This window comes from Ailuropoda melanoleuca, chromosome 13 (assembly GCF_002007445.2).
Source record: "Ailuropoda melanoleuca isolate Jingjing chromosome 13, ASM200744v2, whole genome shotgun sequence".
In the NCBI taxonomy this organism is placed as follows: Eukaryota; Metazoa; Chordata; class Mammalia; order Carnivora; family Ursidae; genus Ailuropoda; species Ailuropoda melanoleuca.
Genome location: NC_048230.1, coordinates 23,449,380 through 23,473,334, shown reverse-complemented (window position 1 = coordinate 23,473,334; position 23,955 = coordinate 23,449,380). Strand labels below are relative to the sequence as shown.

The 23,955-nt window shown below is 54.3% G+C and overlaps 1 protein-coding gene across 1 annotated transcript; it reads left to right on the top strand.

Annotated features, from left to right (window-relative positions):
* Positions 1-797: 797 nt before the first annotated feature.
* On the top strand, positions 798-4,012 carry EPOP (elongin BC and polycomb repressive complex 2 associated protein). The gene has a single exon (XM_019797051.2). The coding sequence runs from the start codon at positions 1,244-1,246 to the stop codon at positions 2,381-2,383; it is 1,140 nt and encodes a 379-aa protein (XP_019652610.2). The 5' UTR covers positions 798-1,243; the 3' UTR covers positions 2,384-4,012.
* Positions 4,013-23,955: the final 19,943 nt, after the last annotated feature.

The following is a 23,955-nucleotide window of genomic DNA, read 5'->3' as shown; positions in this document are numbered from 1 at the left end:
TTGGGACTGACAAGACGGTCTGGGTGTCCCCTCCTCTGGACTCCTCAGCCCATTTAGGCCGCTCAGCTTCAGAGGACAACGTCTTGGTATTTAAGGGGGCTGAAGAGCCAGCCTCTCGGAATTTGCTCAAGGGGGGTTTAGAAACTGCATTAGAGAACTGGAAACAAGTCTACTTATCGTCCTCCGCGGGTGTTATAATGCCCCCCCTCCGAATTTATTTTTTCCTATGTTCATCTTGCACACACTGAATTCCTAACTACTTTTCAACAGTTTTTGTGCCCCGTGTGTGCCAGGCCCTGTTCTAGGGCACCAGAACAGAGAGGTAGGAAACATTCTCTGCCCGCAGGAATCCCTGCCGTGCAAAGCTTGTCAACAACCATTGCCTCATGTCGTCTTTTCCCTCAACACTGTTTTTGCGGTTCATCCATGTTTATTCAGGCCGCCCCAAGAGGGTAGATATGCACATTCCCATTTTACAGATGCGAAAACCGTGACTGCTAAGGGAAAAACGGATTGTTTTGCGACCGCTCAGTAGCTGGACGCCGCCGGGCCACGTGCAGCGGCGCGTTTCGCCCCTCGCGATCCCACCCGCACACGCTCCCTCTTTTCCTCCCTCCCAGCCGCCGCCGCGCCGGGTCCACGTGTGTGTGTCTGTGTGAGGAATGGGGACGGGGGCGGTGCCGCCGGAGGGGTGGGGTCCGGGCTAACGTCACAGGCAGTGCCGCCCAATCAGCGGCGGGCTCGCGGCCCCGGCGCTGGTATTGGGGCAGCGAGGGGGCAGTTCTCTATAACGCGGTCTCCTGGAGCCAGCGGGGAAGAAAGAAGCCGAGCGGGCGGAAGGCGCCCTCCCCGCCGCCTGGGCCCGGGCACCGGGTGCCGGGCCCGGGGTCCTTCCCGCCTCCCGCGGCCGCCGGCCGCTTTGTTTCCCCAGCTTCTGCGCCCTGGGCTACTCGAGAGGGGCTCCCGCCGGGGCTGCGCAGGGAACGCGGCGGCAGGAAGGGCGGCCGACCGCGCCGGGACTCGCAGGGACCCAGGAGTCCGGCCGCCGGGAGGGCCGCGTGACGAGATCGAGGAGGGAGCCAGAGCTCCGCGGCCCAGGGTTGCGGGCCGGGGGCGCCCGTGGGCAGAGACCTCCCCGTCGAGGGGGGGCGATGTTCCCCTCGCCCGTGGGCTCTTCGGGCAGCCAGGGCACACCGCCGCTGGGACCAGGGCCCCCGCAGTGGGCACCCCCCCGGACGGTTCCATGGAAACTCTGTGCCCCGCTCCCCGCCTCGCAGTGCCGGCGTCCCCGCGAGGGTCGCCCTGCTCCCCGACACCCCGGAAGCCGCGTCGGGGGACCCAGGAGTTCTCTCCGCTGTGCCTGCGTGCCCTTGCCTTCTGCGCCCTTGCCAAACCTCGGGCGTCCTCTCTGGGCCTGGGGCCTGGGGAGCTGGCGCCGCGGGCCCCGGTGCTGCTGGGCCCTCGCGCCTCCCTGTGCACCGGCGGCTGGGCCGCGGATGGCCTGAAGCACCTCGCGGGATCAGCCGGGCGGTCCAGCGACCCGAACTCCCCGGCCGGTCAGGATGCCGACGCCGCAGTGTGCCGGAGCCGTGGCGAGGAGGAAGAGGGCGGAGGCAGTTTCCCGCACTTCGGCTCTCGCTGCGGCTTACCTCCCGGCCGCTGCCCGGCGCCCCTGCGCCCTCGGGAATCTCCGACCAGCTCCGCCTCGGCTCGGTCTCGGCCCGCCTCGAGTCTCGACTCCCAGCCCGGCCCCGCCGCCAGCCCCCATCAGGAGCCCGGTTCCCGGTCTCCGCCGCCACCTGCGGGCCTCTTCACCGAGCCCGCGGGTCCCGGGGCCGCGCCCGAGCCGCCCGCGCCGGGCCAGACGGCCGCAGTCGATGGAAACCCCCCACAGGCCGCCCCCGAGGCACCAGCCGCTAGCCCCTCGACGGCCGGTGAAGCTCCGGCCGCGCCCGGCGATCTCCGCCAGGAACATTTCGATCGTCTGATCCGCCGGTCGAAACTTTGGTGTTACGCGAAGGGCTTCGCTCTCGACACTCCGAGTTTGCGCCGGGGGCCCGAGCGGCTGCCAGCAAAAGGGCCCGCCCGGGGAACCGCCAAGAAACGCCGGCGGCCGCCGCCCCCCCATCGCAGCGCACAGCCCCGCCGCCCTGCACCGACGCTCCCCACCGCGAGCACCTTCAGCCTCCTCGACTCCTTCCCCTGCCCCCCGGCCCTGGTGGTGGGGGAGGACGGAGACTTAGGGCCGGCATCCTCGCTTCGCCTCCAGGGAGACTCTAAGCCCCCGCCTGCCCACCCGCTGTGGAGGTGGCAGATGGGGGGTCCTGCTGTCCCTGAGCCCCCAGGCCTCAAATTCTGGGGTATCAACTTGGAGGAACTTTGAGCGCGAGACCTCTTCTGCCAAGGGGGGGAAAAGTTGGGGCCACGGCCAAACTTTGGACTCGAGGACAGGGCCTCGTTTCTCACATTTGCCTGTTCCGTTTACGTTTTATGGGCTGCGGTCAGAGGGACCTCAAATGACAGTGATCTTCAAGCACCTAACTGGTTGGGGTGACACCCCCTCCCCCTCATCCTTTGGAGACGAACCAAGGGCTGGAGTCAGGAGAAGGCTTAACGGAAAAAGGCTTAATGACAGATTCCAACCCCTCCCCTCTTCCATCTCGGATCTCTGGGGGCAGGGCCTTCACCCCAGGGGGAGCAAAGGAGGCTACCGCTCAAAGACAAGGAAAAAAAAAGAGGGAGAGACCTTGGTGATGGACAAACCGGTTGTTTCTGTGGGCGAGCCAGGGGATGAGGGGGCTGTGGTGGGGGTGGGGAGGTGATTGGCAGCTCCCTGGGGGCATCCCCCACCCCCACCATCCAGGCCTTTAACCCTTCACTCCCCTCAGGCCTTCCCCAACACTCCAAGCCCCAAGGGAGCCTTCATGGGGGAGGGGGCAGCTTGGGCAAGGGAGAGAGCACCCCCTCCCTGTTCTTTTCCTAAGCCCTCTCCCCTCACCAAGGCAGGTGACCCCTAATTGGCGAGAGCTTCAGTCTCAGCCACCAGCCTTTCCCTTTTGTCCAGTTTTGGAGTTTCTGTCTTCAATTTTTCCTGTTTGCTTTCAGTTTATAAGGTCTGATGGGTGAAAGAGGACCTCCCCCTGGATCCATCAGCCCCCTCCCCAGTTTGCTACTCCTGTTGGGAGGGGCAGGGCTAAGGGACCTCCTCCCCTCTGAAAGCGCAGACTTTGCCTGGGGAAAGGGCCAGAGACTGTCCCAGGGAAAGTAATGGAAGGTGGAAGAAATCAATAAAATCAGACCAAACAAGTTGCCTTTCGAGGTCCTCTCCACCGATTTATGGATGGGAGGGGGTGGAGGTAGAGGGCAGGCCTGGGTCCATTCTTTGGACACCCAAACTCAGCCCCTTCAAAGGCTAGAGGCGAGGCTAGCTGCTTCTTCTAGAGGGGGTAAATTTAAAGGTTCTTGCCGTAACCTCAAGGGTCCAGCTGGGCCCAAAGGGGCAAAGTTTGGGTTTGAATGGGAGCTGGGCTGTGGCATCTTCAGCTTCCTCCCCTAACTTCAGGCATTTCGGGAGTTGTCAGGGACCTGATGGATCCGATGGGGGCAGGGCCAGGGGATTAGTTTTGAGGTCAGAGGTTCTGTTTTCCAGGGGGGAGGGGAGAGGTAGGCCTGGACCACACCCGGCAGCTGGGAGGATCCCCTCCAGCCAGAGAGGGGTGGAATCGCTTTCCCTTCCACCCAGGTGAGGTCCGGGGTGGTTAGCTCTTAGGGAGACTCCAAGTTTAGGCGTGAGGGGAACCTGGGGGTGGTGGATCTGCCCGACAAGTGAGGGACCAGTGACCCTTCTGCCCACACTAGTGAATAGCACCCCCTTTTCCCCCAAAAACGGGGTGAGGGAGGAACAATTCCCACGTACGATACTGGGGAAGGACTTGTCTCCTTTTCTGTGAAAATGCTTTGTACAAAGTTGTTATTGTTTGCATAGAGCCGATTCTTGAGAAAAACTGTTTTGGGCCACAAAAGTTTTGTTTGTTTTAAAAACCGTCTCTTTTAATTTTTTTTTCTCTGATGGGGGTGAGGGTGGGGGTGGGGTGGGNTCCAGCTGTGTTGTGGGGAGGAGGGGGGAGGGCGGGGAGAATGCCTCCCACTCCTGTGCTTTGGGGGGGTATCCATCTTATTTTGCCCCGCAAGAATGGGGAAGGCAGAGGAAGAAGGCAGACGTGAGGGGTGGGAAGAGACTCGCTGTGAAGAGGGGGTTTTGTTTGCAAGGAGAAATTCAGCAAGGCAGGCTCCTGTTTTTCAAAAGCTCCCTGCTTTTATAATTGGTGCAGGTCAGCTTTGGCCCTTTCCACCAGCCTGGGCAGCATGGAGAGCGCTCTGGGGGACGGAGGAAGGTGTGTCCAAGAATACCCTTGGCGGACTCCTCTGAGCAGTGGGACGTGATGCAGTTAGTCTGTCTTCCTCCTTCCTCCTTAAATGAAAGCATTAAGCATTCAACCTTAGCCTGGAAGGAGTCTGGGCGGTGAGTTAAAAAACACACCTTTTGGCCAGACCTGGAACTCCCCTTTCTTGCGGCATGGTTTAATTTGGAGAAACTCAGGGCTGGAAGTTTCTCTAGAAGCTTTCTAGCCATTCTGCACAACAGGGAACTGGATTAGTTTTCCTGCAAATGCTGTGACAATTTACCGCAAACTTGGTGCCTTAAAACAACAGAAATCTTTTCTCTCAGTACTGAGGCCAGAAGTCCAAATTGAGGTGTCAGTAGGGCCATGCTCTCTCTGGGAAGGCTCTAGGGGAGAATCCCTTCCCTGCCTCTTCCAGCTCCTGGAGGCTCCAGGCTTTCCTTGGGTTGTGGCCACATCACTCCCCATCTGCGTCCGTCTACACGTGGCCCTCCCCTCTTCTGTCTCTTATAAGGACACTTATTGGATTTAGGGCCCACCCAGATAATCCAGCATGATATCATCTTGACAACCTTAATGTCATTACACCTGCAAAGACCCTTGTTCCAAAGAAGGTGTCACGTTCACAGGGTCCAGAGGGAGGGGAGTTAGGACACAGACATCTTTTTGGGTGCCGCCATTCAGCCCACCACAGAAATGGAGTTCCTGAAAGAAGACACTGGCCCAGATTTTCTGGAGGGAAAGAAGCATGTGCTGCAGTGTGTGGGGTTGGTCTGGGGTGCTGCCCCTCTGGACACGTGGGGCCGCAAGTCTCCCTGAATTGGAGCAGCTTGGAGAAAGGCTAGACTTGGTCTCCTTGCTTTTTCCAGGCTGACCCCCAGGATGCTAGGACTCCGCCCCCCACAACACTCACTGAGCCAGGGAGGGCAGCTCAGTCTCCCCAGGAGGGTCCCGGGAGGCTCTCCGGGCCTCCTGTTCTGTTTGACCTCAGCGGGTGTCTCCAGCCCCTGCTCCCAGATTGTCCCTGTGCGTCCTTCCTTCTACCTCTCCCCACCCAGACATCAAATCCTTTGAGGCTCTGCCAGTGGCCACCCGGTGTTTCGCGGGGTTTGGAGATCAGGGGTCTTTCTTAGCTTCTGCCTGGGTCTCTCTTACTGGGTTTTCTCTTTTCCTTTAGTCTCAGAGGGTCTGTCTCCGTGGGCCCCTACCTCTCGACAGCTCTGGGGCCGGTTGTCTGCCCCTCCTCATCAGGACCGCCTGCACAACCCTGAGAGTGAGGGCCTCCTTAAATTTTATTCCCCAGGCACCTCGCTTGCCTCACCCTAGTCCAGCCCTGCTCACCATCACCTCCTTCCTCCTGGGAGCCGCTCCCACACCCTGTTTCTTGCCTCTTTAATCTTTGCAGCTTGACTCCTGCTCCCTGAAATGGCTTTTTCCAGGGTCACTCACGGTGACCCCCCCAACCACGAATCCAATGGTTGCCTCCTGGCCATCCTGACCCCTGTATCTCTCCATGACCTCCGCTGGATGTTCACCAAGGTCTCCTAGTTCTCTCCCGTAAGAAGTCCCTGCTCTGTCTTCTGTGCCTCCCCTTCTTCCTCTGACCTCAGGAAGCTTTAAAATATATGGAGCCCCGGAGCCCCGGGGTGTCTACCCTCCACCCCCACGTCCAAAGGCTTCATCTGGCACTTGCATAGGTAAGTGGTCGAAATTACTGTCCCCGCCTCCTCTCCCTCCAGCTCAGCCCCTCTCCCGAGCCGATCTCTGAGTGGTTGCTGGCAAATCATACTTTCCCTATTGAAAACTCAGCTCAGCGTCTCCACCCCCTGCCCACATCAGCCCCCCTGGTCAAGCCCACGTTCTGGACACAGCTCTGCCTTTCTCCCCAATCCTTAGCCCCTTGAATCTTCACCATGTCCTCTCATTTGACTCACTGCTAGTTCTGAACCGCCGCCTCCCACTGGCTTCTCCAGTGCCTCTTCTCTCCACTCCCTCAGGGTGCAGCCAGCACGATGCCTAGTCTGGACCATTGCAGTAGCCACCTAACTAGTTTCTGTATCTCTGGTTTTCCTCTGATCCCCTCACATCTGATTACCTTCTTACTCAGCAGGTCCCCTGATTTTATGAAATGCAGCCTCCTTGGCCTATCATTTGGGGCCTTCTAGAATTTGACCCTAACTCTCTTGGCCCTGTTTCTCCACTTTATACACCATGTGGGCCATCACGCTGGACTGCCTTTCCTTCCCCAGCCACCCACCTCTTTCTCTACCTTCCTTCTCCAAAGCCCATTTGAAATGGCGTCTCCTCCACAAAGCCTTTTTTGGTGCCCCCCACCCCCCACATTGGATGTCAACCATGCCAACTTTAGACCCTCTTTACTCTTTTATGTCTGGGGCAGGGGTGGTGGAGGGCAGTGGAAGAATAGGGGCTTTGGAGCCAGTCACTCCCATTCCCCCCTCCACGGAGAGCCTGGGAAGGAAAGTCAGGCCACTGGCGGGGGGGAAACCACCTTTCTGACCTCAGCTTTCATTTCGTTGCTTTGGCCTTAACTCAGAGTTATTAACACGAAACGGACATTTCAAAATCACTCCTGTAATCATAGAAACATCCCAAGAAGACAACTATCCAGTGTGCCAAGTCCCGCTACATGGTGTTTATATTTTCTTTAATTAAAGTAAAAAAATTAAGGTTATTGATGATAAGGTTGTAGTTGTGATTTTTTTCTTCGTCTTTCTACAGTCATTTTGTATCTTTCGCTTCATTTTCTTTCGGCCCTGGATCTGTGTCCTGTACACCAGGCACCTAATGAGTACTTGTCCAATGCAGAGAGCATATTTTAAAAGGCTTATTTAAAGGACAGCAGCGTGGGGAGTGGCACTTGGCCAGGATGCAGTTCTAGAGCTGTCCACTAGATGCTGCTGTCTGCTAGCGCCAGAGGATGATGCCAGGGTGGAGAAGGGTGGGTGAGGGAAGGAAGTCTTCCAAGCAATTGAGCACCTCCCAGTGCTGGGGCCTGGGGAGAGGGATGTGTTGGACATGGTCTCCACATACAAGGAACTAAGTCACGTGCTTTGCGTACATTATCTTGCTTTCATAACAATAGATGGGCATTATTATCTTTGTTTAGTAGTTGAGAAAATGAAGGCTCAGAGAACTTAATTAATTTTCCTGAGGTCACACAGCCATTGGAGGTGCAGTTTAACTCTGGTCTGTCTATTGGGTTTTCCCCTCATAGCGATTGTCATAGCAAACACATGGCACTTGCTTGGAGCCGGGCACTGTTCTAAGGGCTTTATGCCTAGTCACTCAACTAATCCGCAGAACAACACTAACAGCGAGGTACTATTATTATTAATTTTTTAAAGATTTTATTTATTTGACAGAGAGAGAGACAGCAAGAGAGGGAACGCAAGCAGGTGGAGTGGGAGAGGGAGAAGCAGGCTCCCCACTGAGCAGGGAGCCCGATGCGGGGCTCGATCCAAGGACCCTGGGATCAGGACCCGAGCCGGAGGCAGACGCTTAATGACTGAGCCACCCAGGCACCCCAGGGAGGTACTATTATTATCCCCATTTCACAGCTGGGGAAACTGAGGTATAGAGAGGTTAAGCCCACACAGAATTGTGCCGTTCGAGTTTGTGATTTTTTTTTTAATTTTAATTTTTTATTCATTTACTTTTTAAAGATTTTATTTATTTATTCATGACAGAGAAACAGGCAGAGGGAGAGGGAGAAGGAGAAGCAGGCTCCCCTTAGCACAGGGAACCCAATGGGGGACTCCATCCTATGATCCTGGAATCATGACCTGAGCTGAAGGCAGATGCTTAACCAACTGAGCCACCCAGGCATCCCTGTGCTCTCCTTTTTTTTTTTTTTTAAAGATTTTTAAAATTTTTATTTAGCAAGAGAGAGAGCATGCGCACGCACACACACGCAAGTGGGGGGCGGGGCAGAGGGAGAGGGAGAGAGACCATATCAAGCAGACTCCACCCTGAGCTGGGAGCCCGTTGTGGGGTCGATCCCACTACCCCAAGACTATGACCAGAGCCGAAACCAAGGCTTGGATGCTTCACTGACTGAGCCACCCAGGCGCCCCCGAGTTTGGGCTCCTAATGACCACATGGCAGCCATGTTTCACCACCTCAGAGGCAACCAGCTACAGACCAGAGGTAGCCTCCTGCTGGTATCTGGAAGTCACGGAGCTCTGTGCCAGAGACACAAAGACACAGGACCACAGAGACCCCGAGCAGCCTAAAGGCGCATGGAGAAAGGAGGCCGTGCAGCCTCCTCTTTGGGGTGCGGGCTCTGCACAGACATGCTGTCTACCCCAGCTGAGTGGTTTACCCTTTCTGGGCTTGGGGAGCGGGATATGTCCTATCACCACCTAAAACCAGGGGACTCTCTAGCAGGAAGTGACTGAGACACAGAAGGTGTGTGAACCATGATGATCGATTGCAAAATTCCAGCACTTTAAAAAAATAGAGGGAAACATAGCTACTTTAAAATGCATGAAAATCCGGCCTGATGAACGTTTACACGTGTACACACCCGTGTGATCACCACCCGTTCCTCGTCTCGGCCTCTGGGAAGCTCCGTCAGGCTCACTCCCAGTCAGTCCCCTGACCCGGGCAGAACCCCCTTGCTGGCCTCTATCAGCTTCACTTGGAATGGTTTTAACCTTCATCGAAGTGACAGGTACTTTTTTGGTCCTGGCTTCTTTTATGCAACATTCGGATTCATTGTGCTGTTTTATGTGGCAGTCATTTATTCTTTTCATTTCCATGTTGTATTTCTATTGTATGAGTAGTCTACAATTCCTAGATTCTGTTCATAGATCTGTGGGTCATTTCCTGTTTTCAGCTTTGTGTATAAAGCCGTGTGGCCCAATGTTAAAGGAATTGGGAGGGGCAGCAAAGAAGCGAAGGGCATTAACACTGATTCAAGCATTAACTGGACAGTGGGCTAAAGGCTGGAGATGAGAAATAGCTAAAACCCTGTATTTCTCTTGCAGCTTGGTAAGGGAGAGACAAGTGAGCAAACGGCCACAGTGTGGCAGGACAAGATAGAGATTCTTCATGAGGCTGAAGGAACAATGGAGCTTGTAGGAGCCCTGGGAGATCAGGGAGGACTTCCCAGAGGAGGAGAAATCTGAGTTGTATCTCAAAGGTAGATAGGAATTCATGAAGTGAAGAAGGTCAGGGAGGTGCTGAGGACAGAGCACAAAGTGGGCAGCTTGAGTGAATGGGACTTTTTTTTTTAAAGATTTTATTTATTAATTTAACATAGAGAGACAGCCAGTGAGAGAGGGAACACAAGCAGGGGGAGTGGGAGAGGAAGAAGCAGGCTCCTAGCAGAGAAGCCTGATGTGGGGCTCGATCCCAGAACGCTGGAATCATGACCTGAGCCAAAGGCAGACGCTTAACCACTGTGCCACCCAGGCGCCCCGAGTGAATGGGACTCTTAAACAGATCGCATTACCTGGAGCACGGGGTACAAATGACAAGAGATGAAGTAGGCAGAGGTCAGATCACAAAAGGTCTTGTGTATCAGGGTAAGGAGTTTATTCTGAAGGCAACAAAGAGCCCTGAAGGATGGCCCAATCAGACTGCGGTGGTCATAAACTCTCCTTTACTTACTTTTTGTTCCACAAATATTAATCGAGGCCCTAATATGCACAGGGCATTGTGCCAGGCATTGAGAGACAGCACGAGCCAAACAGGCAGGGTCCTGGCTTTCTGGAGCTTGCTGGGTGGGGGCCAGACAGATCGTTGTAGTCAACAATCACACAGCTGAGACAAGTGCTGTGAAAGAGATGGGCATGGGGCCGCAGGCTGTGCCCCGAGGGTCTGACCTAGTCCGGTAGAGCAGAGGCATCTCTGGGAAGCAGGGCTGGTGATGAGCTTGGAAAGATGACCAAGGGTTCACTCCAGGGAGAGGGGAGGGAAGTGTTCCAGGTGGCAGGGACAGCTGGATCAAGGTCTTGGGGCTAGGGGAGCCAAGTGAGCTAGGTGTATCCAAGAACAGAGTGTGGCCAGGGCCTACAGTAGGGGGAGAGGGCCTCTGTGCAGGGGTAGGGCTGAATCTCACAGGGCCTGTGGGCCGAGGAAAGGATTTTGGCTTGTTCTCAGAGCACTGGGGATCCAGAGACGGGTCTAAGCAGAGCTGTGACCATCAGATTTGCTTTTGGAGAGGATCACTGTGTCCTCAGAGTGGACAGTGGGAGCAAAGGCAGGTGGGGGGAGGTTGGTGAGGAGACTATTGTCACGGTCCAGGCAAGAGGGTGAGGGTGGCAGGCCTGGGGATACAGACATGGAGCAATGCAGACGCACGCACGTGCAGTAACATTGACCAGATGTGGGGAGGGTCAGGTGGGGGATGGGGGAGAGGGCAGTAATAACAGCAAGCCTCAGGGCTCTGGCCTTAGACCCTGGGTTGACAATGAGACAGGGAACACTGCGCTGGAGTGGGAGCTGGGGGAACATCCCGAGCTCGGATTTGAACACGTGCAGTCCGTGATGCCTTTGAGACATCCAAGTGGGTGTTTGGGTCTGATGTTCAGTGAAGAGGAGAGGGCTAGAGATACGCTCGTGTGAGTCACGTGTGTGTCCGTGGGAATGCAGGTTGGGGGGCTGGATGTGGGATTCAGCGTAAGATTGAAAAGGGAGAAGAGAAGAGGGCTTAGGGCCTTGACACATGCCCACGTTTCACTGGAGGAAGGTGCGAAGTATTGGAGGGCATGAGGAGGCAGGGAGACCAGCTTGGAAGCTGTGAGAAACGATGAGGGAGTCAGCAGCGAGGAGGACAGCAGAGTCCTCGTTGGAGAGGCCTTTATGCCATAGAACTGCCAGCATTGAGTGTGGGGTGAGGGAGAGGAGTCGTCTGGGAGTTTGGCTTGGATCCCAGATTTTGGCCTCTGGTGCCCAGGTGGGTCTGCTGCTCGAGGGAAATCTGGGCCGGAGATGGAAATGTTTGGAGTTGTCCACATATGACTGGACAAGAATGACCAGGCAATGTGTGTCAAGACAAGAGGGCGCCGAGAAGAGAACCCTGAGGGCCATTAACCATAAGGTGAGAGGGACAGCTGGGAGGTAGGACAGAGGCCGAGGAGGCCCTGATGATCACTGTTGGTTGGCCACTGGAATCTGTGCTCAACGGCTGCCAGCTGACTCACCTCCCAGCTTCCCTCAAGGTCAGGTGTAGCCATGTGATGTCATTCCCTCCAGTGGGGTGCCAGGAGGAGGTGGTGTGGGCGCTTCTCCGTCTGGTCTTTAAGACCCTACGTATACCTTTTCTACACTCCCTTTCCCCTTCCTGCCCCAGAGCCCAGCATGGAGGCCACCCAGCTCCAGTCTTGAGTCACCCATAATGCCCTAGGGGGCAGTAGGGCAACACCACAGAGAGAGCCTGGGTTTCGGAATGCCTGCTTAGTGGTTTGCCACTGCCCACTGCCGGGGAATGTTCACTCTGAACCCGGGAAGAAAGAAACTTTACATTTTTAAGCCACTGTCTTTTTTGGATCTCTTTGTTACAGGAGTTTAGCTGAGCTAATACGACTTAGCCTAACCGAGCTAATACAATTTAAGTATAGCCCAACGAATACCATTACTTAGCCGAACAAAAATTAGCTACGCTACTGTTTTATTATATTGTAATTTATTTTATTTTTTTTTTAAAAACTTTATTTATTTGCCAGAAAGAGTGCACGAGAGTACAAGCAGGGGGAGCAGGCAGAGGGAGAAGCTGGCTCCCCACTGAGCAAGGAGCCCAATGCAGGACTCAATCCCAGGACCCTGGACCCATGACCTGAGCCGAAGGCAGACGCTTAACCGACTGAGCCACCCAGGCGCGCCATATTATATTGCATTCTGATCTTATATTGTGTTAGGCTACTAGCACGCTATAACTTTTCCTAACTAACACAAGAACCAAGGGAGGACAGTGCATCAAGAAACAGAAAGAAGGGAACAGTGTTGAATGTTGCACACAGATAGGAGAAAATAAGGGATAAAGAAGGCCCACTGGCCTTGGCAACAGGGAGGTCACTGGTGACTCTATTGAGAGGCAAGGCAAGAGATGGAGAAGGATCTAGAGGGGGACTTGCATCAAGCATGGTCATGGGGGAAATGGGGGGGTTGAAGATGCTGGAAAAAGGACGAGCTCACTCAGGAGTGTGGCCGCTCTGAAGGGGCAGGGGCTGAGACCCTGAGCTCAGGTGGACGGGAGGCGGGGGGGGGGGGGGGGNTGTTCCCAGGCGAGCTCTGACTCATGCACATATGCGCACAGATAGACACGCACACACGCGAGAGACAGAAGAGCGGACGAGCGTGAAGACAGGCAAGTTGACAGCTGTGGGAGCAGGGAGGGAAAAGAACTTTCTAGAGAGCTTCCATTTTCTCTGAGAAGTAGGAGAGGAGGTTGAGGAGTGCTGTGGGGGAGGGGAGAGACTTGGGTAGAGCTCCGTTGAGAGAAGGAATCTGCTAACAAGGAGGATGCAGTTGGAAACCCAGAGTTGGGAGAGCCACCAGATTTCCTGGGGGTGGGGGGCTTTTTCCAGCTGAGCTTGGCCACTGGTGTCTAGGAGTGCAGCAGGAGGGTGGATAGGCCCAGGGTGGGAATTCCTCCCATTACAGGCAGAAGAGGTCAGGGGTCACGAGAATGAGGGTCTAAAGGGATGGCTCCAGGGTTTGGACAGGGAAGGAAGTTGAGCCAGGGGTGGGGGGCAAGAATTCAGCAGAAAATGGAGAAGCACGGAGGGTGTTGGGGAGGGCACAGAGCCGCTGCATGGAAAGAGGGAGGCCTGGAACAGGGCGGGGGGTGGGGGTGAGGGCGGTTGGCTAGTGGAGGCTGCTTACCTTGCCATCTTTGCAGGGACCCCCAAGGCCACACACGATGACAGCAGGACTTGGGTTGCAGAGGCATTCTGGGAGTTAAGAGCCAGAGTCTTTAAAATATGGGGGTGTGGGCGGGGCAGATAGTGGCAGGAGCCTGCCCTCTGCCTACCCTGTCTTCCCCGGGCCTCAGTCCACATTTCCTCCTGGGTTGAGTGACTTCCTGTAGCACAGGACAGGGCTGTCGGGAGGCAGATGTGGGAGATCCCCTCTGCCCCCACACAGGCACTGACAGGCAGAATAAATAGTGATCCCTTACATTTATGTGGCAGAGCTTAGCCGTTTACAAAGGCTTTCGCGTGCCCTACCTGTGCAATCAAGTCTTTGTTTTAGCAGAGGAACAGCTGAGGGGTTAAGATGCTCAAGGACCCATCTTCAGGGTTGCTTTGCCCCACCTCCTCTGATGTCCGTAGACCATGGCCTCTCCACCTTAATGACCCTTGATCCCTTTCATGGAGGTACAGGGTCTTGTCATGGGGAAATAAGGCACCTGCCGCTTCATAGGGCAGGCACAGTGGAGGGAAGAGGGGATCCATTCCTGGGTTTGGGGTGCTTCCCGATCCCGTGGCTGTGGCAGCATGGCAGCAGGGCTGCTTGGGGAGCCATGTACTTCCTGTGGTGCTTTTCTGGCCTAGAGGATGAGGATCTGGAAGCCGGAGCTGGAGAGGGAGTGGGGGAGCCCCTGTGGGGAACTGCGTCTATGGCTTATCAGTGCCTCTATGTTTGTCCACTTGTGTCTCTTGGCCCTGTGAACAAGGGAGCCATGTGAACATGCCCATGAAGTGGTCCCTGACGTGTTCCTGAACTGGGGATGTGTCTCCGGCCATGCACACACGTGTGCACAAGCCTGAGTGTATCTGGGGATGCACTCCCGCATCTGTTGATCCCAAGTGCACTGAGCGTTCGTCCGTCTCTTGGCTGTGCAGCGCTCTGCATCTAGGAGCGTGGACCTGTCCCCTCTGCACTGAGGCAGAAACTAGGTCAGCGTGTGGGTGGGAGTGAAGTTAGGGATCGATTCTCTAGCAGTAACAGGCTGAATGGGGAAAGATGGCAGGGGCGGAGGAGGGGGAGGACGCAGGGAAAGGTATCCTTGGGCTCCTGGGAGCCCCCAGCCTTTTCCTGACACCTGCCCTGGGGGGAGGGGGACAAAGAAAGGAGTGGAAGTAGGGGAGAAACTTACCACACAGGGACTGGGACTGGGGGTGGGTGGGGGGAGAAAGGCAGAGGCCGAGATATGGGGCGTGTCCTGGCCTGGGGCTTGTGGGGTGGGGGAGCCAGATGTCACATGAAATGGATGTCTGGGGCTTTGGTCAAGAAAAATGTCTCTTTTTCCCTTGCAAAAAAGGCTGGTGTCCCCCTTGCCTGATACCCCCAGACCTGCCACAGCAAGAATCCATAGCGACAGCCCCCCTCCATCCCTCCCTTCTCTCCCTTCACCTGGAGGCGAAGAGAAGCTGCAAGTAGGCCCTGAATAGCGTCTTGCCTGGGTAAAGAAGAGGATCGAGGGGTGTCTCGTCAGATGGGGGAGTGAGGGCTAGATTTAATTAAGAAAAAGATGGAGAGGGGCACCTGGGTGGCTCAGGTCATGGTCCCAGGGTCCTGGGATCAAGCCCTGCATCGGGCTCTTTTCTCAGCAGGAAGCCTGCGTCTCCCTCTCCCACTCCCCCTGCTTGTGTGCCCTCTCTTGCTGTCTCTCTGTCAAATACATAAATAAAATCTTTAAAAAAAAAAGAAAAAGAAAAAAGATGGAGGGTGGAAGGTGTCCATATCCAGATACTGATGCCGGGGTCTTTGCCAAGGATCTGGGGAGGGGAAACCTCCATTAATTCTTTTCTTGTCCCTGGGGAAGGACCCAACAAAGTCAGGGCATGCTGCCCAGGAACCTGGCTTCACAGGAAGGGTCTCCTATCCCAGGGAGTGAGAATCCTTACTCCACTGGGCCCTACGTCCCCCAACCAGGGAGACACTAGTTTGTCTCTCCCCACCCCTAAGCCCTAACCCCACAACCCTGTGTGCCCCTGTGTGTGCTGGGAGCAGGGAATCAGGATGCCAGGGGCCCCGGATAGAGCAAGGGGCCCTCCCCAATGGCCTGGCCTCCCTGGATAGGACACGCTGTCTCCGTGCCAGGGCCCTGCACCGCCCTGGCCCTGCCTCCACCTTCCTGTTTCCTCCTCCATCTGAGCTGTTGGGGCGGCAGCAGCACCTTCTCTCTCAACACCTTCCCCCTGGAGCCCAGCCAAGTACCACTCAGCCGGAGGCCAGCAGGCTCACAGCAGCAACAGCGCTGGCTGCTCGGCTCCTCCCCCTCCCTTCCCTGCTGCAGAATCCCTCCTGTCCCTACCTGGCTTCCTCCTCCCAGGAGTCCACTGAGAACCCCTGCCATGGCTGGGGCCCACACTGCAGGCCTTTAAGCCAGGGGCTCTGTTTCAGGCCAAACGCTTGTGTGCTCCATGTCACTCTGAGCCAATGTGTCAGCTTAGTCTTTCATGGGTTCTAAGTCAGCCCAGACCCCTGTAGTCATGGTGGGCTCCACTTAAGTCTAATTTCTCACGGGCCCCATGAGACTCCGAAGCCATGTAGGGCCCGTATTCATTAGTTGAAGCCCCCTTAGATGCCGTGTCACTCTTGGCCCTGTGAGCTCCGGTACGTCTGGAACCCTGTGGACTCCTTCTCAGGGTGGGCGGCTGTGGGCTCCCAGACACTCCAGGCTGCGAGTTCCATGTCGGCTTAGGTCCAGGTCAGGGCTGTACGGCTGTAATTCCTTGCGTACTTCTGGACACCGTGGATAGACTCCATCTGCATCAGCACCCTGGGCGCCTAGGGACTCGTGTGGGTTCTAGGTCCATCTAAACAAAGTGACCTTCATGTCGTTCTGATTCCTTGCAGACCCTTGCCGCTCAATTGGAGTTTAAGGGCCAGCAGCTCTGGCATCACCTGGAACTTGCTGGAAACACAACATCTCAGGTCCCACCCAGACCTTCTGAATGGGAGGCTGCATGGGTCACGGGACCACTGTGATTCGTAGAGTGAATGACAAACGGCATCCATGTCAACCTTATGTCAGTTCGGATCAAGGCAGAATCACCCTGACCCAATGCCACGGGAGCTCTGGGATGCCCAGACTGGTGTGGGTGCCATATTCAAGAGCCCCCAGGGCCCCCTGAGAGTTGAGGTGCTCTCCCTGTGACTCCCGACACTTCTGCCTCCTGGGTCTCCCACCTTTCTCTTCTTCCTTCCTGAGGCCCCACCTCTAATCAATTTCCTTCTCTAAAACCAAATGCCAGCTCCCCTGCCCTGCGACTCTGGTCCCCTCCGCAAGGAGTCCAAGCACAAAGGGCTTTTGTCATCCCTACTCTGAGCTCGGCTTCGGGGATCATCCTGACCCTCCCTCCCCCCCAGCCACCCACCGACCTCAGGCCACCCCAGCTGGAGGCTGCTGTGGTAGTTTTCCACGCCTGCTGTTCTCTGCCTCATACACACGTTGCACAGATAGATCCAAAGTCTCTATCTATATATACTTCTCGCTCCCCCGCCCCCACACGGCGTGCGTCTCGTTTGCCAGGCTGTGGTCGTGCAGTCTGTCACTCGGGAAGGCACTGTCTCAGATTTGCATGTTTCATATTTTATCCAGGAAGCGCTCCTGGCTGGGGCCCTGGGAGGTGGTGTGAAGCCGACAGAATGTCAGGCCCCGGAACGATTGCTCACGGGTGGTGGCGGTGGGACGAGTGTCTGGGGGACTGGAGAATGGTGACGCCAGTTCCTGGCTGCTTGTCTGGCTTTGGCATAGGGGTGGGGGGTGGGGAGAACATCTCAGAGATCAGCACTCCCCTCCCCAGCCTGTATACAGGGAGCCTCCCTTCCTTGGGGCACTTGGCCGGTGGTTGGACAGGTGAACCCTGATGTGAACTTGCTATTTTAGGTTCAACAACTCCTCCGGGTCATTTCAGTGTCTGGGGATTTTCCAGGGGGTAGAGAAGCCCTTTGGTTTCATGGAGAAGTGGCAAGTCACACCAGAGCCAGGGCAAACCATGGAGGCGGACAGAGTGGGTGGGAGGAGATAGGCAGGAGAGCAGTGCTGTGCGACCTTCAGGTGTCATTGAGCTCTCTGGGCTCCTGTGAGTGACAGGAGAGGACCATCAGCATCTTCACTCCCTCCCGGGCATGCCGCATGTCAGAGACCTGAGTTAGTGGAAAGCAGTACAGGGCATTGAGGGCAATCTTTTCTGTTCCCAGATATTTGTAAAGGACTTAGCGGGCAGGAGGGGGAAAGTCAGGGGAAGATGAGGCTGTGCCCCAGGGGCAGATGGAAAAATCTGAAGATGGAAGGCGGGGGGGAGGGGAGTGCAGACAGACACAGGCCTTTCATTCTGACCCTTGGGAGGCATGAAGTGCCTGATTGTGCCTGTGTCCAGAGGCTCAGTGGGGCCTGGAGGTTGGGAGGAGAAGGGAGAGCCTGCACCATCCCCCAAGACCCTTGGGAACAAGATCCCCACACATTCTGCTGTCGTCTGGCAAGGCCCCTATAGAAAGGCCTTCTTACAGAGGGCAGGATGGGGCCTGGCCCCAGACCCTGCTCACCACCCCCTCCTCTGCCCTGGCCCTGGAGGCTTATCAGTGCAGGACTGAGCCCTGGTTGGGAGCTGGGGCCAGGACGGGGTGTTGGGGGGGGAGGGTGTGTGTGATTAGCTCTCAGCCTGCCACTGGGACACCCTCCTACCCCAGAGCTGCCTGAGCCACAGCTGTTCCCATCGCTCCCTCCCAGGTACCAAGTTGGGAAGTTCTTCCCGGTGTCTCGCCTCAGCTCTTTCTGCTGCCACTTCAGTGCAGAGACTCTGTTCTGCCACCTTGGGGGATTAGGTCCCCTCATGCCCTGGGGTTGCTTCTTCCTCCTCCCAGGAAAAGCCATCGTGGTTTGATACGGAAGCTTTCTGGAAGCCTGGTCTGCTTCTCTGGCCCATTGCTCTGCCCACACACAGGGGGCTTGGCCTCTCCGTCAAGTGACACCCTCCTGTCTGTATCCCCACCATCTACCCAATAACAAGGAACAGGGAAGGAGGCTTTCAGGATTTTCAAACAGCCACAATGGACTCCACCGAGCTGCGCACCAAAACACAGACATGGACATACTGGGGAGCGCTCTGCTCCTCGCAATGCCCCCCATCTGGGTCAGTGGTTTGCAAAAGCCTTTCACGCTTGGGACTTTTTGTCCAAAGCGTATCATGCAGAAGCAGAGAGAAACAAAACCAGGAAAAGTCCAACTGCTGTGAAGGAACCACTGGTGGGGAGCTGGTAAGGCTTGCCTGCTTTACACCTCCACCCTTCTGGAAGCCTCTCCTGCCCCTCCCGCCACCCCCTGGGGGCTTCTGAGAGGCCCCACAGGACTCCCAGTGCTTGGCAGAGCACAGCCAGAAAAACACTGATGTGCAAAATCTTGTTTCTTAACTTTGGAAGCTGCCAATCAAAAGGAATGGGGGCTGGCAGAGATAGGAGTGTGACAGTCCCACAGGTGACAACTCGATGACAAGGGAAGGAGAGGCAGAATGATGCTAAAAAGCAGACATGCAAATCTGAAGGGCTCAAGGCGAGGGCCATTTAGTTCGGGGGTGACCTTGAATGTTCCTCAAGAATCTCTGGGGGCTGGAACTGAGTAACAGCTCCTGCTCAGAGTGGGGGCCTGGGGTGTCAAGGGAGGGTCATGTTTGGTGGAAAGGAATGAGATGTGAAATTGGAGAAACACGGCCCTCTACAATGGTTCAAGTACAAAAACATGGCACAAGCTGGGTCCTTGAAGTTGAACTCTAAGCTCACTGAATACGTCGACTCACCCAAGGAGCACAGACCTCAGGGTTTTGAGCAGTGGTTCTCAGCTAGTGGGGTGATCTTGGTCACCCCCATCCACCCTCCGGGGGACATTTGGTAATGTCTGGAGACATTTTTGGTTGTCACAACTGGGAGGGGGGTGCTACTGGCATCTAATGGCTAGAGAGTGACCGGGGATGCTGTTGGGCATCTAGTGAGGCACAGGGAAATCCCCTTCAGCAAACAAGCCCAGCCCCAAATGACCATATGCTAAGTCGAGAAGCCTTAGTCCTGACACTAGATGATCCAGAGGTCTTTCCTGTATTCGTTTATTTCCCCCATTAGAGTATGTTCCCGTAAGTTAGAAATAATGAGTCTTCTACTTGTCTATGGCATCTGCCTCTGCACCCAGTAGGCACTTTACAGGTACTTGTCAGATGAATGCATGAATGAACAACTCACCTGGAAAAGATGGGAAGCACTCCCCTTTGGGTCCAGAGCCGTTAGCCTTGGGGGAGGTGCCTGCTACTTCAGTTTAGTTCAGAGACCCTGCAAGGGATCCTGACCCTGGACGACCCTGGGAGAAAGCCGGGGAGGGCTCACCCAAAACGCTTGAGCTGTTGACTCAAAAAGAACAGATGCTCATTCGAAAAGCAATTTGCATATCGTTTGCATATCGCTTTGAATATCATTTGCATGCTGCTCCTTTAAAGTCAAAAGGCACAGATCTCCCGCCCTGTCCTGCCTTTCCCACTTTTGCAGAGGCCTCTGTCTGCCCCTCCTCCCTTTCTTTGCACACTCTCTGGGGAACACCCACCTGTTGGGCTCACATTTGCTTTGGTTCCCAGGACCCAGCACAAAAAACTTAGGAAATTTGCAGTGTGAGATGCCAAAAAAAAAAAAAAAAGGCCCCTTGCGTTCTGCCCAAACCTTATGGTCAATGTTGTGGCCTTTGGTGTCCCACATGCTTGAGTTTCAATCTGGCCTCTGCCATTTCACAAACCGTGTGATCTTGAACAAGTTATTTAATCTCTCTGCCCCTCAGTCCCTTCATCTGTGTAATGGGGGCAATTTACCTCATAGACTTTTACCTCATAGTCCTTCACCTCACAGACTTACTGTGATGATTCAACAGGAAAATCCACTGAAGTGCTGGGTGTTTGGTAGCCGCTCAAGAGCTGGCAAGTACTTGCTGTTAATGTCTGGTTTCTTTGAAGTGGCTGTCACCAGGGAGGAGCCACTCCTCAGAGCTTCTTGCTCTGCAGCCAGTCCCTTCTCTGATCTCTCTTCTTCTCTTGGCTTTGAGTTGCCACTGTCTTCCGGATTTCCTCTCACCCTGCTGGCCTCTCCTTCATCTGATTCCTTCTCCTCCATCCGACTGCTAAAGCTTGGAGGGCCCCAGGGCTTGGTCCAGGACCTCTCATCTTCTCTCCCTGGATGTCCATGGCTTTAAGCCATGAGCCCCATTCCAGGGACCCTCAATGATCTCTTCAGCCCGGAGACCAATAGTCAACATCTACCTGATACGTCTACTCCCGATGTCTAAAAGGCATTTCAAGATCCACATCGTGATTCCTCGTCCTTTTCCTCTCCCAGGCTTCCCTACTTTCAGTCAATGGTCCTGTCCCCTACCCAGTTGCTCAAGTCCCAAACCCAAATAAGACTTTGATTTCTCTCTCCCTCACCCCCTGTGTTAGTTAGTTATGTATTGCTGTGTAACAGATGACTTCCCCAAACATAGAGGCTTAAAATAATAAGCATTTATTATCTCACACAGCATATGCTTTTTTTGGGTCAGGAATCCGGAAGTGACTTAGCGGGGCTTCCACGTCTCTCATGAGGCTGCAGTCACGATGCCAGTGAGGGTGTAGACACCTAGAAGGCTTGCCTGGGCTGGAGGGCCTGCTTCCAGAGGGGCTCATTCACACGTCTGTTAAGTTAGTGCCGATGGTTGGCAGGAAGCCTACATTCCTTGTCATGTGGACGTTATAGAACTCTTGAGTATCCTCATAACATGGCAGCTGGCTTTCTCTGGAGTGAGTGATCTGAGAGAGAGAGCGAAGAGGAAGCCACAATGTCTTTTCTGATTTTGTGTCCAAATTCACACACTGTTAATTCTGCTGTAGTCGATTTGTTAGAATGAGTCACTAAGGCCAGCCTGCATTCCCGGGGAGGAGAATGAAGTTCCATCTTGTGGAGGGAGGCATCACAAAAAATTTGTTGATGTCTTTTAAAACCACTGTCTAAATATGTCTTGAATTTTCTACTTGTCTGCATCTCCACAGCCCCTCATCCCAGGCCTACTCATGCTCATCGCTCACTCCTACTGTGGCAATGGCCTCCTGACTGATCTTCTTGCTTCTGCCCCATCTACAGTCCCTTCTCCGCAAAGCAGCCAGAAAGTCAGTGGGACAATCTAAGTCGGATGTGGGGGCCTCTTGTTAATGGTGATGAACTGTATCTCCTTTCCCTTTTAAGGGTTCACTCAAATAGTCGTGAAGAAAGAGGGAAGACATAAATCCACAAGGACAGAGAAAATATCTCAGCAGACAGAAGATTTCAGCAAAGTTGTGGATACTTTGAAGAGGGTTGGGGAAAAGTCACAGATGTAGCAATGAGGACAGAGGGAGATAGAAGATGAGAGGGGAAAAGGGGCTCTGGAGGCCCCAGACTGCACAGAGGGGCAGCTGTGGAAGAACTGTTGACCCCCTCCACCTCGGCCCTGCACAGAAATGCAGAAACAAGCTCCCACATCCAGACAAAACCAGAAATTTCTTATTCAGAGAAAAGGAAGGCTCCAAAGAAAAATTCCCTATACTAACATTTGGAGCATTCTTGCTGAAACAGCTGGCACTTTGCCCAATCACTAAAAAGAAAATCACCAGTTAAAAAAGCCTCCCTTGTCCCCATGGGACGTCCAGTTTGCTTTTTAGTGCTCTTCTCTTAAATACACATGGCTGAGCAAGGATCATCTGACAGATGAAGAAAACTCCTGTGTCAGTTCGGGTCCTCGGGGAAACAGATACCGAATGGACTTAGAAGTGCACGAGATTTACTGAGATTTACGGAGATTTACCGAGATTTATGGAAATTTACCTGGGGCAATGCTTGGGGAGAGCACAGAGAAGAGGGGGCAGAAGTCAACGGGAAAAGTTTTCAGACCGGAATGCAGGACTGGCCTGCGAGAAAGAAGAGAGGGAAGGAAGGAGGACTGAGGAGAGAGAGTTTCACACCCTGGTGTAGCTGAGAGGGTCTCAGCCAGAGCTGCAGAGCAAAGACTGCCCACAAGAGGAGCCTGCAGGGTAGAATGGCCTCGGGGCTAGTACCCCCATCGTGCTCAGTAATTGGCTGGAGTTGCCTGAGGAAAGTGTGTCCCCAGTTCAAACACTGCGGTTCATCCAGAAGTTGTCCCAGCTGAAGTTTTTCAGTTGACGGCACGCCTCATTGCAAATGCTCTCTTGGAGTGAGAGCTGGGTGGTGCATTTCCATGGCTGCCACGGCCCCACCATGAGAGAGAAAGACAAAATGATAAAAGAAAATGGAAAGCTAAGGAAAGAGAAAAACGAAACAAAGCAATCAACCAATTTAGGGGCGCCTGGCTGGCTCAGTGAGAAGAGCATGTGACTTTTGATCTTGGGATCCTGAGTTCGAGCCCCATAGTGGGTGTAGAGATTACTTAAGTAAGTTTAAAAAACTGTTTTAAAAAAAAACCCAAACCAATTTAAACTTACCCCTCCAGATAATTAATATCTTCTAGTACTTAAAAAAAAAAAAGAATAGAATGCAGTGAAAAAAGAGCCATAGAGAATACGAAAGTTTCTTGGAAATTAAATATAATGTAGAGGGTTGGAAAGGTAAAACAAGAATTGTCATTCAGAGGGTCGCACAAAAAGACAAAGAGATGAGGTGCGCCTGGGTGGCATAGCGGTTAAGCGTCTGCCTTCGGCTCAGGGCGTGATCCCGGCGTTATGGGATCGAGCCCCATCAGGCTCCTCCGCTATGAGCCTGCTTCTTCCTCTCCCACTCTCCCTGCTTGTGTTCCCTCTCTTGCTGGCTGTCTCTATCTCTGTCGAATAAATAAATAAAATCTTAAAAAAAAAAGACAAAGAGATGAAATTTGTTGAGAGCCTAGTATATATTGTTCTAGTGTCTGATGAAAAGCTACAGACAAAATTCACAAAGCCCTTGCTCTTAAGGGTCTCCCAAGAAGAGAAATATGTGGGTGGACCAGTCCAGTAAGCACAACATCTGACTAAAAGGAGTTCCAGAAAGAGAAGACAGCAATGAAGAGGACAGGAAATTGACAAAAAATTAATACAAGAAAATTGTACAGGATTGAGGTGCATGTATCTCCTAAATACATGATCTGAACTTTTTTTTTTTTAAAGATTTTATTTATTTATTCGACAGAGATAGAGACAGCCAGCGAGAGAGGGAACACAAGCAGGGGGAGAGGGAGAGGAAGAAGCAGGCTCATAGCAGAGGAGCCTGATGTGGGGCTCGATCCCACAACGCCAGGATCACGCCCTGAGCCGAAGGCAGACGCTTAACCGCTGTGCCACCCAGGCCATGATCTGAACTTCTGCTTTGGCTCAAGATGGAGCAACAGGGAATGGATTTACCCTCCTGCCTGAAACAACTGGAAAGCCAGACAAAACCTGCGACAGTGGGGTTCGGACTTTGGAAATCAGGCAGCAGATGACGGTGATCTCTGAGAGAAGAGAAGCGTTGCTGGAAGTTCTGCAGTTGTCCCCACCTGCATCCTGGAAGGAGTTTCCAGGCCACAGCACAAGAAGCGATAACTCAGGCAGAGCCTCGTGGTCGACTGGAGTTTGAGGACATTTATACAGTTGTGCAACCAAGATGG